General features: G+C 42.1%; 1 protein-coding gene across 2 annotated transcripts in view; it reads left to right on the top strand.

Annotated features, from left to right (window-relative positions):
• Positions 1-15,345, top strand: part of TJP3 (tight junction protein 3) — a 69,801-nt gene that overhangs the window by 36,391 nt on the left and 18,065 nt on the right. For both annotated transcript variants that reach the window (XM_087703280.1, XM_087703279.1), the window contains exons 4-9: positions 2,619-2,721; positions 4,471-4,966; positions 8,202-8,305; positions 9,370-9,532; positions 12,801-12,891; positions 15,025-15,089. In XM_087703280.1, coding sequence (XP_087559406.1) covers positions 2,619-2,721; positions 4,471-4,966; positions 8,202-8,305; positions 9,370-9,532; positions 12,801-12,891; positions 15,025-15,089 — 1,022 coding nt within the window. The remainder of the gene's footprint in view (positions 1-2,618; positions 2,722-4,470; positions 4,967-8,201; positions 8,306-9,369; positions 9,533-12,800; positions 12,892-15,024; positions 15,090-15,345) is intronic.

Here is a 15,345-nt window from a genome sequence, read left to right as displayed (position 1 = left end):
TGCCTGTTACCTCAGTGCCGTGCCCCAGATCATCACACATACAAACACACCCACAATACACACAGAGCAGACACGTGAAGGGAATTTTGGTCACGTTGTTGAAAGAAATGTCCTTCTGGGTTCAGCTCCAAGTGGGGAAGAAGACACTGGAGACATGGAGGCTGCTTGGAAAGATGGTTTATTGTTGGACAGGGACACATGGCTTGAGCCCTGTACAGAAAAGGTGATCACATGCTTCAATGTTGGTGGAGAAGAAGAGAAGGGCTGAGGAAGGGCCTTGCTAGGCTTTTTATACCCTGTTTAGTCCCACCTCTCTGTTTCCTGTTCCTGTGTAAGAAATGTATTCTGATTGGTTGTCAGGCTCCCATGGTGCCATGCAGGGGGCTACTCTCTAGGCTGTTTTGAATCCATAGATGAGTTCTCAGATGCCATGTGGAGAGTTGAGTAATATCCCTTCCCCCTACAGCTGCAGTGGAGAAGTCTTTATTATGTAAAGTGGGCTAACCTGGCCTTCTCAATGGCCCATTGACAAAGTGTAGATGGGCAGGAAGCTACAGGCAACTATTCTGTCTTTTAAAGCACGTTTCTTTCTTTTCACATCCAGAGAAATATTCTGCCTTTTTAATATTTCATTTTTCTGGGAGAGGGCTGGGTGATAACTTCCCACCACGTGGCAACTGGTTGTAGCATTCTGCACTCCCATGGTGCCCTTTCTGATTTTTCTGGGCTGGAAAACTACCCTCCCGGTCCGTTTCCACCCCTAGGAATGAACTCATTTGCTTCACGATTGCAATACTGGCTGCAAAAAAAAGGTTGCAAAGTTGGGTCGTTCGTGTGACTGCCTCAGCGTTATTTCTATATTTTCCTTCCTGAAGGAAATTCCAGGCTCCATCGTGGTTGTAAACTGAGGCCCACATATAGCAATAGCAATAGCAGTAGACTTATATACCGCTTCATAGGCCTTTCAGCCCTCTCTAAGCGGTTTACAGAGAGTCAGCATATTGCCCCCAACAATCTGGGTCCTCATTTTACCCACTTCGGAAGGATGGAAGGCTGAGTCAACCCTGAGCCGGTGAGATTTGAACCGCTGAACTGCTGATCTAGCAGTAGCCTGCAGTGCTGCATTTAACCACTGCGCCACCTCGGCTCTTATAATTGTTCAACGGTCAAATGGTCAAACTCTCCGCTTCGGGAGGATGATATCGGCACCCTCTTCTTGGGACTTCAGTTCCGTTGTGCCACATTGTGCCACAGCATTTATTTGCTATCTCAAACATGCTGCTTTTTAAAATATTTTAATGGTGTTTTAAAGCAGTGGTCTCCAACCTTGGCAACTTTAAGACTTGTGGACTTCAACTCCCAGAGTTCCTCAGCCAGCTTTGCTGGCTGAGGAACTCTGGGAGTTGAAGTCCACAGGTCTTAAAGTTGCCAAGATTGGAGACCACTGTTTTAAAGGACGCGGTGGCTCAACGGCTAAGATGCTGAGCTTGTCGATCAGAAATAGTCGGCAGTCCAGCGGTTCGAATCCCTAGCACCGTGTAATGGAGTGAGCTCCCGTTACTGGTCCCAGCTAGCAGTTCGAAAGCATGCAAAAAATGCAAGTAGAAAAATAAGGACCACCTTTGGTGGGAAGGTTAACAGTGGTCCGTGCTCCTTCATACCGACCACATGACCACGGAGACGTCTTCGGACAGCACTGGCTCCTTTACTGGTCTTTTACATGGAGAAGGTCTCAAGATGGGATATAGACTGTGTCCTTGGCTTATAGGCCATAGATCCAATTCTGACCTCTCTAAATACGGGTGCATTGAAGCCCATTTGGGATTTCTGGAGAAGCCAGGAACAGGAATGATCGTTTAAAAAAAAAACATGGATTAAAAAATGAGCTGTGTAAGCCAGGTTCCTATGTTATTAATATTATTATTTTTTAATGTACTTTTTTATTTTCCATTTTCATAACATATAACCACATGTATACTATTACATAGCCAATATCCTATTGTATTAAGTAGTAATTACATCAGTTCCTCTTGTCATCAGCGCCCAGAAAGAGAAAAACCCATTATTAGCTCATCTGCTCTCCATACACCTCTTTCTTCTGCCTCTCTCCTACCTCCTTTCTTCCCTCTATCATCCTTTTCTACTCTACTTCCCCTTCCTTTCTCCTTCTCCTCTCTCTTCATTCCACTCCTCCTTATCCTCCTCATCTTCCCCCCTTACTCTCTCTCCTATCCCTCTCTTCCTATCTTTCTTCTCTCTTCTGTTTCCCACTCTTATTGGTGTATTTCAGCTTCTGAGCAGACTCCATTCTATGTTGATGGTATTTATGCTTCCATATCAATATACTTAACATATCTTAGTAATTAATATTATTGTATTCCGCTCTGTTCATTTAGAACAATGAGGACTAGAACCTTATGGCTTCCTAAAGGAGCACAGTAAAAGTACTTCCATTCGCAAACCATGGCAGGATGGGTGAGATTTCCCATGTGGTAAAAGGAAGTTGAAGAGATTTTTAATACTCTTTTGAATTGGGGGGGAGAAAGAGGAGAGGGGAAATGTTGTGGCTTCTTTCTCACTTGTTAGGCCTTTACTTAACTCCTGTTTACATTTTGCAGGACCCGTGACAAGATTGCCATGGTCAATGGCCTCTCCATGGAGAATGTGTCTTCGTCTTTCGCCATCTCCACTCTGAAAACCTGTGGCAAGTTGGCTAATATTGTGAGTGGAGTTGAAGCAGATCGGTTGGAGAAGGGGCAGGACTTCCAAATATGTTTGTCCCTTTCTTTCTTTCTTTCTTTCTTTCTTTCTTTCTTTCTTTCTTTCTTTCTTTCTCTCTCTCTCTCTCTCTCTCTCTCTCTCTCCTTCCTTCCTTCCTTCCTTCCTTCCTTCTTTCTTTCTTTCTTTCTTTCTTTCTTTCTTTCTTTCTTTCTTTCTTTCTTTCAGATTAGCTAAGATTAACCTATTCCTCTCAGAATGAGCCAGGAATCTGAAGCCAAGTACGATAATGGTTTAGTATCCTGGCTTCTCCAGATAATGATAGCTTCTTAGTTCAGTAAAATGGAAGTTGAGGCTACGTTAAGATGTCCTGGTTTCTGCACCTGAGGGCAGAACAAGAAGCAATGGGTGGAAACTAATCAAGGAGAGAAGCAACCTAGAATTAGGGAGACAATTCCTGACATTTAGAACAATTAATCGGTGGAAGAGATTGGACAACCATTTGTCAGGAATGGAATAGAGCAGTGATGGCAAACCTTTTTGACACTAGCGCAGAAGAGGAGCTGCCCAGAGGCCATGCGTGTGGCAAAAAATGAAGTCCTAGTTTCCAGCATTAGCGCCAACCAGCTAGTCTTCCGGTTACTGGTGTGAACGGCGATCATCTCACGTTGGAAAATGGAAGACCAACTCTTCCAATTTCCAGCACTGTCGCACGCATAAAGGGCAGCTGATTGTTGCATGCGCATGCATGCCTGAAACCCGGAAGAGGAACAGGCGATGCCACACGTACCAGTCAACATAGCTCCCACCTGCCACTTTGGACATGCGTGCCATAGGTTCTCCATCAAGGGTATAGGGGTTCCTGTTTGAGCAGGGGTTAGATTAGAAGACCTTCAAGGTCCCTTCCAATTTTCTTATTCTGTTATTCTGGTTTCCTTGCTCACCCTGTAAAAATAGGAGTGACAGATCTACATGTATCATACTGTATATTTATATTTATTTATTGGTATCCCACCTTTATTACTTTTACAAATAACTCAAGGCAGTGAACATACCTAATCTCCTTTCTCCTCCTATTTTCCTCAGAACAACCACCCTGCGAGGTGGGTTGGGCTGAGAGAGAATGACTGGCTTAAAGTCACCCAGACATGCGTATCATGCCTAAGGCGGGATTTGAACTCACCGTCCCCCAATTTCTAGCCTGGTGTCTTAGCCATTCGATTAAACTGGCTCTGTTATGAAAGTTGAATATGGATTTGTGTGCCAGGGGACTACCTCAAAATCCAGTTTCAGTCATTGTATAGCCCTCGTTATTTTTTTAATGTTGAGACAAAATCTCTGTCAAGCGTGGAGGGAAAAAATTGTTGAGCAAAGGAATTGTGCCAAAGTTTCTGCTCAGTGGGAGTTGAATATTCTCTTCCCCATGGCAGGAAAAGTAGAAAAAGTTACCTTAAAAAATGGCAACTTTTTATAATTCCGTTTTAGTTCACCTGATGAGTATGAATCTTTTGTTACACAGATTTGCAGTGGTTTTAAAAAATAATAATAAAGAGGACAGCCCCGAGCTGTGTTTGTCAACTCTAGTAAGTTTTAACATGTGTGGACTTCAGCTCCCAGAATTCCCCAGCAGAGGAATTCCCCTGGCTGGGGAATTCTGGAAATTGGAAGTCCACATATCTTCAAGCTACCGTGGTTGAGAAACATGAGCCCAGATGCAAATCTCAGGTGTAAATTCTCTCTCTCTTATTGCAGACGGTAAAAAGACCCAGAAAAATCCATCTGCCAGTTGCCAAATCCAGCCAGCCGAAAAGCCAGCCTCCCTTGACTTCTACTAAACATGTGACGGATGGGAGAAACGATGACTCGGATGAGGATTATGGGTACCAAGGCGGTGAGTCAGCCCCCTCAGGCAGAACCCCAGGGCAGAGCCGGCAGCAGACAGAAGCGGAACATAACCGCGGTTACGATGGAGACTCGTCCAGCGAGAGAAGTTCGGGACATTATCGTGAGGAGGACGATGATAGCGCCCACAGGCACCCCCTCAGGAGCCGGAGGCGGAGCCAAGAGGGGGGATACCGGAGGCGGAGCCAAGACAGCGGGTCTGATAGGGCCCTACTGGCCAATGGGCACCATCACAAAGGAAGCACCAGCGGGCTTGTCCTGATGTCCGGGTTTAAGAGACTGCCGAGGCAGGACGTCCCGATGAAACCCGTCCGCTCGGTTTTGGTGAAACGGAAGGAGAGTGAAGGTGAACGGCTAGCTTTCTTTTTTTCACCCATTTCTCCTGTTCTGCTCCTTCAAATTAAGGTACAACTAGTCCTCCATTAACAACCATTCGTTTAGTGACCATTCAGAGTTGCAACGACACTGAAAGAAGTGACTGGTGACCACTGTTCACCCTTACAACCGTTGCAGCATTCCCATGGTCATGTGATCAGAATTCAAACGCTTGGCAACTGGCATGTACCGCATTTTTCAGAGTATAAGACACACCAAGATTTTGAAGAGGCAAATTTTAAAAAAAGTTTTTGCACTCTGCAGACCTCCCCAAAACGGCCTGTTTTTTGCAAAAACGGGCCCGTTTTTTGTCAAAAAAAGGCCATGCATAGCCTTTAGGAGGCTTATAGAGTGCTCCTGGGGGCTGAAGGGGCAAAAACAAGCAAATAACAGCCTGTTTTTTGCTCATTTCTGCCCTCCCCGGCTCCCAGGGGCACTCTGGAAGCCTCCTAAAGGCTATGCACGGCCATTTTGGTGGACGGGGTGGGATTTCGGAAGGCCAAAAATGCTGTATTCCATGTATAAGAAGCACCCAGATTTTCACCTTCTTTTTTGAGAGAAAAAGGTGTGTCTTGTACTCTGAAAAATACGGTACTTATGACAGTTGCAGTGATCAATTTTTGTGCTTTCTGAAAAGCACTCAGTGAGGAAACCATTTAACAGCCACGTTACTAACTTAACAGCTGCAGTGATTCACTTAACAGCTGTGGCAGGAAAGGTCCTAACGGGCAAAACTCACTTAACGATCGTCTTGCTTAGCAGTGGAAATTTTGGTTGTTAAGTGGAGGATCACCTGTATACTTCTGTATTTTTTTTCCTCTGCCACTTTCTCTGCCCAATGCAGATCTCAGTGTTTTTCGAATTTAGCAAGTTTAACATGGGAGGACTTCGATTCCCAGAATTCCCCAGCCAACATCACAGAATTCTGGGAGCTGAAGTCCACCCATCCCCATTCCCCACCATCCAGTCACAGTTGAAGAAGCTTCTTGGATGGGAAGAGAAACGTCTTCAAAGAAAAACCAGAAAGTCCAGTCACCTCTTGAAAAAAGCACCTTTGGTACATCCAGAGCCGAGGTGGCGCAGTGGTTAAATGCAGCACTGCAGGCTACTGCTAGATCAGCAGTTCAGCGGTTCAAATCTCACCGGCTCAGGGTTGACTCAGCCTTCCATCCTTCCGAGGTGGGTAAAATGAGGACCCAGATTGTTGGGGGCAATATGCTGACTCTCTGTAAACCGCTTAGAGAGGGCTGAAAGCCCTATGAAGCGGTATATAAGTCTACTGCTATATTGCTATCCAGGACCTGGAAGATTGAGAATCTCCATAGGCATACACGCAAATACCCTGTTTCCCTGTTTCCGTTTTAAAGTTGCCTAGTTATAAAAAAAAACACCGATCTTTCTGATCTTCCAAAATTCTTTTTTTTTTCAAATATATTTTTATTCTTTTTAAACAAAACAACACATACAAAACAAAAGCAAGAAAAAAAAACACAACTTTCCTCCATTTCATCAAGCATGTCGTTTGGTTACATCAATTCTTAAGATTAAGAATAACATCACTGGTTTTGCATTAAACCATACCTGAATATTTCGCTGTCATTGAGCATTATGTGTTCAAATTACCATTAATATTCTTTCATTTGTAACAATCCTTATTTCCTTGAATTCATAATTATCTATCAAATAACAATGGGTCTTTAAAGTATTATAATATCACCTATCTCCAAGGAGAAAAAGCGGAGATTAGAACAAAGAATTCCCATTAATTTATAATATACATTCATATTTTCAATTGACCATAATGTCACCAATCATCCAGAGTTCCATTATTAATTATTAATCCATATAGTGGTTAAGTATTTCAACTCATATGTATATATCAATTGTTCATTACATCATCATTGGTCCGTTTTCTAATATAAAATGGTCGCTACATGCATGATCTTCCAAAATTCTAATTTTTCACCTGAAAGTGACAGGCTTCTGCATTCGATGGAAACCTTTGTAAAGCTTTGTATGAGCTGCGGTGGCACAGTTTAGGTTTAGGTTTATTGACTTATATGCCGCCCTTCTCCCAAAGGACTCAGGGCGGCGTACAACATAAAAACACATATTACAAAAATTAAAAGAAAGATTAAATAGAATATCGAAAAAAAACCACAATAGACATTTACAATGAGATTTAGAAATTAAATTAAAAATAACAATTAAAATTAATAATTTATTTTATTCAGGCCAGGCCGGCTTGCTGGAAAAGCCGACTTTTTAGGGCGCAGTGGTTAGAGTGCAGTACTGCAGGCTACTTCTGCTGACTGCTGGCTGCCTTCCATTTGGCAGTTCAAATCTCACCACGCTCAAGGTTGACTCAGCCTTCCATCCTTCCGAGGTGGGTAAAATGAGGACCCAGATTGTTGGGGGAAACAGGCTGACTCTGTAAACTGCTTAGAGAGGGCTGTAAAAACACTGTGAAGAGGTATATAATTCTAAGTGCTATTGCTAAAGTAAAAGTTAAATGATCACGATAAAGGACAAAAGTGAGTGTTTAAAAAATAAATAATTCTAAGGGACAACTGTCTGAAATATATAGTCCTCAACTTACAACCCTTCATTTAGCATCTGTTCAAAGTTACAACAATAATTTATGATTGGTCCTCCCAGTTAATAACTGTTGCAGAATCCCCACAGTCACGTGATCAAAATTTGGGCGCTTGGCAAGTGGCAAATATTTGCAATGGTTACGGCAACTCGGAGTCTAATGATTACCATTTGCAACTTCCTGACTGGCAAAACAATGGAGGAAGTTGAATTTACTTAACAGCTGCATGATTCACTTAATAGCAGTGGTGAAATCTAATTTCCCCCCCCACCGGTTCTGTGGGTGTGGCTTGGTGGGAGGGGGTGTCATGTGACGGTGAGTGTGGCCAACTTTTTTTCACTTTTTAAAGCATTTTTTTCCTGCCGGTTTGGTTAAACCGGACCGAACCGGGAGGAGTTCACCCCTGCTTAACAGCCATGTCAAAAGAGGTCGTAAAATCGATACAACTTACTTAGCAACTCCCTTGCTTAACGACATAAATTCTGCTCCCAATAGTGTTCCTAAGTCTAGGGAAACCTATAATAACCGTACTTCCCACTTAGGACTTTATGAATGAGGAAAATGTTTGCTAACTGACTCTTCTAAAAACTTTCCTTCCTGAAAACCCAAGAATACGGACTGAAGCTGGGTAGCCAGATTTTCATCAAGCACATCACCGAGACAGGATTGGCAGCCAAGGATAACTCCCTGCAGGAAGGGGACCTTATCCTCAAGGTGAGTTGGGAAAAGTTGCTATGATCACAATAGTTCCTGGTCTGGCTATGCCTGTTTATGTTGCTGTGATCTTTCCCGTTTTTGAGGATAGGTTCCTCTCATGTCACTGAGAAAGCAAATATGTCCCTAAAAAGTTATAAGGTGACATGATAGTGTTCCAATATCTCAGGGGCTGCCCCAAAGAAGAGAGGGAACAAAGCTATTCTCCAAAGCACCTGAAAACAGAATAAGAAGCAATGGGTGGAAACTAATCAAGGAGACAAGGAACCTAGAACTAAGGAGAAAATTCATGACAAATAGAACAATTAATCAGTGGAATGCCTCCAGAGGTTCTGGGTGCTGCAACACTGGAGGCTTTTAAGAAAAGATTGGACAGACTTTTGTCTGAAATGCTATAAGGTCTTCTGCTTGAACAGGGGGTTGGACTAGAAGACCTCCAAGGTCCCTTCCAACTCCTATTCTGTGTTGTTCTGTTCTCTTCTATAGTCTGTTCTGTTCTGTTCTTATGAGTTTTATTCTATTCTATATTCTGTTCTATATTCTAATCTATTTTGTTGTGTTGCGTTCTGTTCTGTTCTATATTCTATTCTATATTCTGTTCTGTTCTGATGAGTTTTATTCTATTCTATATTCTGTTCTATATTCTACTATTTTGTTGTGTTGAGTTCTGTTCTGTTCTATATTTGTTCTGTTCTGTCGAGTTCTATTCTATTCTATATTCTGTTCTCTATTCTATTCTGTTCTGTTCTGTTGAGTTCTCTTCTATTCTATATTATGTTCTGTATTCTATTCTGTTCTGTTGAATTCTATCCTATCCTATATATATTCTGTTCTATATTCTGTTACAGCAGGCTCCAACATTTCCAATTCAGCAGACCAGCGGAAGTGGCAGCCGGAGGGGTGGGGAGAGGGGATAGTTTCGTGCACACATGCATGCCGCTTTCTCAAATAAAGCTTCATGCGCAGTATGGCTCATCAGCATCTTTCTCCTGACATAAGTCTGGGATAAGGTTTTGAGCAAAGAAAACATCACTTGGCCTGACTCCCCTCTTCCTCTCTTCTAGATCAACGGCGTTATCAGCGAGAACATGTCCTTGGAAGAGACCAAGCAGCTGATCGAGCAGTCCGAGGGAAAACTAACCTTACTCGTTTTGCGTGATAACAGCCAGTTCTTGGTCAACATCCCTCAAGTGAGAGACAGCGATACGGAAAGTTCCCACCTGGACGGTGAGGGGGGGACTCTGGAGAAAAACTGGGTGTCAGCGTTCCAAGTATCATGCAGAATTAAATTAGAGTCCAAGGCAAAACTATCCTTTTTGTTCCAATTTAATAAGACAGACATCTTAGGCACATCTGTGTTAATCCCAATACTGGAAATGACATCAGAATTCCACCCAGTTAAAAGTTCATGATCTTGTCCCCACACCCATAATCCATCACATGGTCCAATCTTCTTCTTCCATGCTAGCATCCACACCCAGCTTCTTCTGGTCAGGTGTACTGGCGCGGAGACAAAGGATGACCTTGGCTTCTAGTAAAGAATGAAAAACAATACATTCCACAATCCTACTCCTGTCTATTCCCCCCTCCCATCAACTATACTAAAGAAACAGCATAATGAAATAAGAGACAGTGTGGCAGGCCAAAATTCTAAAATGAATATAAATGCGGGCCTGACACTGGGGTGGGAAAGAGGATGTGGGGGAAATGGAAGTGGTTCCTGAGGTTGCTGAGACAGCCATAGCGCTTAGGATTTATATACCGCTTTACAGGGCTTTACAGCCCTCTCTAAGTGGTTTACAGAGTCAGCCTCTTTGCCCCCAAACAATCTGGGTTCTCATTTTATCGACCTCGGAAGGATGGAAGGCTGAGTCAACCTTGAGCCTGGTGAGATTCGATCTGCCAAACTGCTCGCAAACGGGGATCAGCAGAAATAGCCTGCAGTACTGCAGTACTCTAACCACTGTGCCATATAGTAGCTCACTGTACAGTGAGCTACTGAGAGTCATGGGGATTGTGGCAGGGCAGAAATGGAATACAAGTAGTCCTCAACTTACAACAGTTCATTTAGTGACCGTTCAAAGTTCTGGGAACTTATTTACTGACCTCGGAAGCGTGGGGGGCTGAATCAACCTTGAGCCAGTGAGAATCGTACTGCCAGCAGTCGGCAGAATTAGCCTTGCCATACTGCATTCTAACCACTGTGCCACCACAGCTGAATTGAATGGAACAAAATAGGATAGGATAGGATAGGATTAGGATAGGATAGGATAGGATAGGATAGGATAAGATAAGATAAGATAGGATGGGATAGAATAGATTCTTTATTGTCACTTTGAATGTACAATAATCAGCATTCATTAAAAAAAAATGTTGCATACAGCTCTCAAAGGGTTACCATCTCCAATATACACTACATCAGGGGTCACCAATCTGCGGCTCTGGAGCCGCATGTGGCTCTGCTGTGGCTCTGTCACTGGTCGGCGCCCCAATTTTGAGAGGAGCTTCCGGTTGGGTGGGAGGGAGAGAAGCTCAGTGCGCCAGGAGAAGACTCTATGGCAAGGGGAGGGTTTTCCAGTTTCTCCACAATTGATAGGGCTTTCGGTTATGACAGGTAGAGCAAAAGGACACCATGCTAGGAGGAGACTCTATGGTGGGGGAACTGAACTTCTGGTCAGCTCCAGAATTGAACAGGGGGCTTCCGGTTAGTACCTGAGCCAAGGTGGCGCAGTGGTTAAATGCAGCACTGCAGGCTACTGCTAGATCAGCAGGTCAGCGGTTCAAATCTCACCGGCTCAGGGTTGACTCAGCCTTCCATCCTTCCGAGGTGGGTAAAATGAGGACCCAGATTGTTGGGGGCAATATGCTGACTCTCTGTAAACCGCTTAGAGAGGCCTGGAAGGCCTATGAAGCGGTATATAAGTCTACTGCTATTACCTTTGTGGCTCCCGGTGTTTTCTTTTCTGTGGGAAACGGGTCCAAATGGCTCTTGGAGTGTTTAAGTTTGCCGACCTCTGCACTACATAAACATGACAAAAAATATAAACAAATGAATACAAAATTATGTATATACCCACATATATTATATGACACAGAGAAACAACAGTCATATTAAGATCATACCTTTAGGGAAGTAGATGAAGATAGAGATGGATTAGCCACAACTGGGACCGGCAAAGCAATTGCCAAGTGGTGGTGCAGTGCTTAGAATGCAGTATTGCAGGCGAATACTGCCAACTGCTAGGAGTTCGATCCTGACCTGCTCGGGGTTGACTCAGCCTTCCATCCTTCCGAGGTTAGTAAAATGAGGACCCAGATTGTTGGGGGCAATAGACTGACTCTGTAAACTGCTTAGAGAGCGCTGTAAAAGCACTGTGAAGCGGTATATAAGTCTAAGGGCTATTGCTATTGCTATGTGAAACTTCAATAGTACTTATTGATTTTAATAGCAGCCTCACTTAACATCAGAAATTCTGGCTCAGTTGTGGTCATAAGTCAAGGGCTACCTGTACACCAACTTCTCAAAGAAACTGAAAATAAACTAGAAATTGTGAAGAAACTGCTGGTCTCATTTGACTTCAGGCCAAAGTGGCAATTTGTAAAATGTGGTTTGTTTGTATAAGTTACTGTGTTCTGAACTGTTAGTGTGATCTTTACGCCAAGCTTTATTTAAACATGTTAAGTCAGTGTTTCTCAACCTTGGTGACTTTTAAGTCCCGTGGACTTCAACTCCCAGAATTCCCCAGCCAGCTATGCTGGCTGGGGGATTCTGGGAGTTGAAGTTCACGGGACTTAAAAGTCACCAAGGTTGAGAAACACTGTGTTAAGTGAACCCTCTAATTATGATTTGTTCTGCAATAATTAATAGTTAAGCAAAATAGCGTTTTGCAAACACAGAATTTCCAAGCAGCAGGCAAAAATTTTTATTAAGATAATTTTTTCCCAATTTTGTTGGGCTCATGCTATGTGAGTGGAATATTTTCTCTAAAGTGTTGATTATCTTTATTAAGAGGTGACTTGTAATTGCTCTGAGTTTTTATGCTCTACTTTTATTCCCCGTTTTCCTTAATTCTGGTGTTCTATACATTTTAAACTTCTCTGTCTGTCTGTCTGTCAGTCTCTCTCTCTCTCTTTCCCTTCCTCCCTCCCTCCTTGTCTTGACCTGGATTTAAATGGACTTTTAAAAAGGGGTTTTCCCCACACGTGGCAGTTTAATTCAGAAATGAAACCAAAACCGATTTTTGCTAAATTCAAATGTCAGACTAGCAGCTGTATTTAAAACATAGTTTGTAGTGGCCATTGTGGAATGGCCACGGTGGTTTACAAACAATATTAAGCATATATCATGGTTTGTAAAAACAACCATACAAATCACATGATGACTTTGTGCTTTTTACAAATTTATCAGATTCATTTGCTTCTAAGCAGAGGAATATTACTCAGAACAAAGCACCTGTCATATAATTCTAGTTACTTCTCTGTTGTTTTTTTTTAGATATATCTGATCTTGGTTCAGACATCTCGCCTCCCCCTCCTGTGGGAAGTACACCACATTCTCCTCAGTCTCCAACAAGGGAGTCTCTCCGGTAAGAATCTCTCCATAAACCCTAGTTGGCTGCTGTTCTCATTATAGATGCTACAGTTAGGTTGCAATTAATAATCCAGGTTAAAGGATGACAGAATTAGAGATTTCAGGGTCTTTTTGCTGCCATCTAGTGGCCAACTGAATTTTAACAGCCCAGATAGGGGCATTTTTCCATTGTCCAATTTTAAAATTAGCATTTCCAACTAGGTGACATGTAATCTGGCTGATCTAAAAATAGCTTACCTGCATTGGGTTTTGTTAGATGAAGAGCACTAGAAAATTCCAGGACTGAGATGCTGAAAAATCATGCTTTTTTTAAAAAAAAATCATGACTGTGATATAAATCAGAGCTTTAAGATTGAAGGAAGCATTGCTTAATTATAGATTAGCATAAAACCATGGCACTTGGAAGTGGTCATTATGCTTCTCAAATGGAGTCCCTTGCAGTAAAAAGTTTATTAGAGCCATCTTCAGAATCAAGTTCTCTTCTTTTTTTTAGGTGCAACTTCACAGTTCTCTCATCACAGTTGTGACCCTATAATCCTTTAATTTGGGGTAGAGTTGGATCTGAGCATTTGCTAGCCGGGTGCCCTTCCTGACACCATGCTGAGTTCACAGCAGATTTTTTTTTCTTTGCACCCTGATAGAGAAACTTCTGCTGCTACCTGAGATTGAACTGTCAATCTTTTGAGTGGGAGGCAAAAGTCTTTACCACTAGGCTATCAGGTTGCTCCTATTCTCCCATCATAGTATTTAGGAGCAAATTGATAACCAGGGTGATGGAAAAGTGAAGGGCAAGACCTAGGCATGTTTTACAGATAGTCCTCAATTTATGACTGATCTTTTAATGAATGTTTGAAGTTAAAATGGACAACCCAACAGCTACTTACAGCCCAATTTCAAAGTTATGCTGAAGAGACAGAGAGAAAGAGAGAGAGAGAGAGGGAGAGAGAGAGAGAGATTGCAGTGATGTAATCACATTTTGGATGCTAGGCAACCAATTCACATTCACAACGGTTTGCAAAATCACAATTATTATTTTTTTTGCCCATTTCCAACATTTACTTCTAGTTTCCAGTATACCCATGGATAAAATGTATTTGTTTAATGACTGTGGCCACTTTCCTATTGACCGCCACAAAATATATTGAAAAAATTGGACCCAGTCACATAATGCTTTGCGTTACAACTGCAATGAATTATAACTATAATTCCAGGCTCAATTGTGGTTTTAAGTTGAGAACTACCTCTATATCCCTTAAATCAGTTATATCTTGGACAAGCTTTATGTAGAAGAAAAATAATACGTTTGAGTTACCACCAATCAGGGACTTTAATGGCTCAGTTTAAAAGGAGGAAATAGTGGCCCTGTTTCTGCTGAGATAACTTCCTAAATGTATTCATTCATTCATTCATTCATTCATTCATTCATTCATTCATTCATTCATTCATTCAATTTATATAGCACTGATTAGAGATGCAGCATCCTATATTTTGTAAAATAATTTATAGTATGAACAGTTCTTTTAAACTATCTATATGGCTTTTTCACCCAGTAAGTAAGATATCGTAAGATCACTGCTTAATTGCCATAATTGGATACTGTGGTACTTATGGTACTTTTTAAAAAAAACGCTTGTTGTTTCTTCAAGTTTCTGGCTCTCATTGTGAGTGACCTAGATTTGTCAAATGTATTCTTTTATTTGTTCCCCTCTTAATGTAGTGATTTTGCTGTCCTAAATTGTTTGGGCCGATTTTGGATTTAATTTAATGGATTTTGATTTTGGATTTAATTCTGCTCTAATTCTAATGTTCTTGGTGTTAATACATAATGCTGAGGCTGAAAAACAGGAAACAAATAAGCCAGTCATAACTGATCTTATAAATCAGGGGTCTCCATTCCAAACCTTTAATAACTTTTAAGATTTGGGGATTTCAATTCCCAGAATTGCCCAGCCAGCAACTAGACTTTAGACTTTTAGAAGTCTAAAAAGTTGCCAAGTTTGGAGATCCCTGATTTAAATAATGATTGCAAAAGATACCCTGGAGAGCTTTGAGATATTGCTGTTTCTCTCAAATGATCATTCTGGGTTTTATCTTCTTCTTCTCACACCCACGCCGCTCACCTGGCCAGATCAAACAGGGATTACAGCACACAAGAGACAGCAACGGAAGAGTTGACTTCACCATCAGTTCTTAGTAAGTGCCTTGAACCTAGCTTCTCTTGTAAGGTCGTTGAGCAACATCTCTTGAAGGATAAACATCGCTCCTGGGATCACTTGCAAACACAGACATTATCATCGTCACTACGATTAATACTATTATGGTTGATTGCACCGTCAGCCAGATGTTCGGATTAGATTGGCTTTTTTGGCCACCCATCGAGTCCTTCCCAAGGACCTGGGATAAGCAGATGTGGATGTTTGATGGTGTTGAAGGTCGCAGGATGTCAGCT

This window comes from Thamnophis sirtalis, unplaced genomic scaffold (genome assembly GCF_051295495.1).
Source record: "Thamnophis sirtalis isolate CommonGarterSnake01/CBP01778 unplaced genomic scaffold, rThaSir2_p1.2 scaffold_1, whole genome shotgun sequence".
Lineage (NCBI taxonomy): Eukaryota > Metazoa > Chordata > Lepidosauria > Squamata > Natricidae > Thamnophis > Thamnophis sirtalis.
The sequence above is the reverse complement of the archived record's forward strand: the minus strand, read 5'-3'. Positions and strand labels throughout refer to the sequence as shown.